This window comes from Gavialis gangeticus, unplaced genomic scaffold (genome assembly GCF_001723915.1).
Source record: "Gavialis gangeticus isolate Ggan-Ray unplaced genomic scaffold, GavGan_comp1, whole genome shotgun sequence".
NCBI classification, from domain to species: domain Eukaryota; kingdom Metazoa; phylum Chordata; order Crocodylia; family Gavialidae; genus Gavialis; species Gavialis gangeticus.
In genome coordinates this window covers 5,663,064-5,664,852 of record NW_017728973.1, presented here as the reverse complement: position 1 = coordinate 5,664,852, position 1,789 = coordinate 5,663,064, and the positions used below count along the sequence as shown (strand labels likewise).

Genomic DNA, 1,789 nt, shown 5'->3' with positions numbered 1-1,789 from the left:
ACACAAGGAATAAAAATGATCTGGCATTGTTAGGAATTTACTTTGATGTGTAGCCAAAAGAGACCCTTCAGTCGAAGAGCAAGTTTGCTTCCTTTCTCCCATAGATATATATAGCTGTAGACTGGTTTACTGTAAACCTTTCACCCTGTGTGGGGGGGAGGAAAGGTGGGGGGAATCAAAATCAGTAGGGCTTGATAATTCTCCAATTTTTTCGCCCTAAAAGTTTCTTTCCACCTGGCCCCAATAAACAATATTTCAATCCACTGGAAACCTGAAGGCTAGCTTTTTTTTTCTTTCTTTTTTTAATAATCAGCATCATCATCATAAAAATACATTATATATATATATATATTGCACCAAAGTAATTTTTGTTTTGTTTTTCTTCCATGTATACACTGTTCTGTTCTGATCCTCTCCGGGGGTTGACAAATTAATGGGGTGACAAGTTCACAGATAGACTTAGCACGGTCTAGATTGGGGGGTTGTGCGTGCGTGCGTGCGCGCGTGTGTGTGTGTGTGTGTTACGGGGAGACACCTAACATCGTACTTTCACAGTTCTGGGGGTGGGGGAGAAGAAGAAGAAGAAGAAGAAGAAGGAACATTTAAAACCTAGAACAGAATGGGCGTGGGCTGGGGGTAGGGGGTGCTATGTGCAGTGGAAGGGGGGAGGGGAAGGGGATTTCAGAGCCCACGGTGGCGGGGGTGTTAATTATGGAAAAACGCGTTGAGCTCCTCGTACATGGGGCCTCGCTCGTGGTGGAGATGCATATCGTAAGGCAAGATGTTCTCGGAGTGGACTCCACCGCGCATCCCCGAGGAGCCAAAGACCAAGTTGTGGCCGGAAGGGCGGGAGCTGGGGAGGGCCGAGTAGTGCATAGAGTAGTGGTAATTTTTCTCGTGATCCGGGGAAGAGTCTTGCTTGAGGGAAAAATTGCCATTAATGCACAGTGGAGGGCTCAGGGGGCCGTCGTACTCAGAGCTGTTGTAGTCTGGAGACGCGTTCCCGTACAGGGTCTCATAGGTGGCGCAGTACGCGTGTGTCCTCAGGGCATGGGAGCTGGCCATGGTGCTGGACTGACACTGCGCGCCGGACAGCCGCGAGCACTGGTAGGTGTAAGGGTGCATGGCAAAGGAAGAGTTGGGCCCGTGGTACCTCCCGGCCTCCTGGCCCTGCTCCGTGAGAAAATTCCGCGAGTTGAGCTGGAGGCAGCCGGCCACCAAGTTGGTGGTGGGTTGGGACAAGCCTTTGCACAAAGTCTGCACGTAGGAGACCAGGTCGGGCCGCTTGCCCGAGCGCAGGATCTCGGAGAGAGCCCAGATGTAGTTCTTAGCCAGCCGGAGCGTCTCGATTTTGGACAGTTTCTGAGTCTTGGAGTAGCAGGGCACGACCTTGCGCAGGTTGTCCAGCGCCGCGTTCAGGTCGTGCATGCGGTTGCGCTCCCGCGCGTTGGCTTTCTGGCGTCGCAGTTTGGAGCGCTCCAGCCTGGCCTTGGTCATCTTGCGCTTTTTAGGCCCGCGTTTCTTGGGCCGATCGCCTTCGGCCTCCTCCAGGCCTTCCTCTTCCTCTTCCTCCTCCTCCTCGTCGCCTCCTATGTCGCCTTCCTCTTTGTTTTCGCCCAGGGACCCCTCCGTCTGCTCCTCCTGGAGGGGGCAGCTTTTACCTTTGCGCTCCTCTTTCTCGGGCCTCTCATCGTCTTCGCAGTCGTCGGCCCAGCTGGAGAATTTCTGCACCTCGGGGATCAAGCTGGGCTCGCTGAACAGTCTCGTCAACATGATGGCTGGAGAGGGG

At 53.6% G+C, this 1,789-nt stretch overlaps 1 protein-coding gene across 1 annotated transcript in view; it reads right to left on the bottom strand.

The window, feature by feature from the left end:
- Nucleotides 1–7: 7 nt before the first annotated feature.
- The window catches only part of NEUROD2 (neuronal differentiation 2), a 9,106-nt gene continuing 7,324 nt past the window's right edge, over nucleotides 8–1,789 (bottom strand). Inside the window, exon 2 of the mRNA XM_019505333.1 lies at nucleotides 8–1,778. Coding sequence (XP_019360878.1) covers nucleotides 706–1,773 — 1,068 coding nt within the window. The 5' untranslated portion in view covers nucleotides 1,774–1,778 and the 3' untranslated portion in view covers nucleotides 8–705. The remainder of the gene's footprint in view (nucleotides 1,779–1,789) is intronic.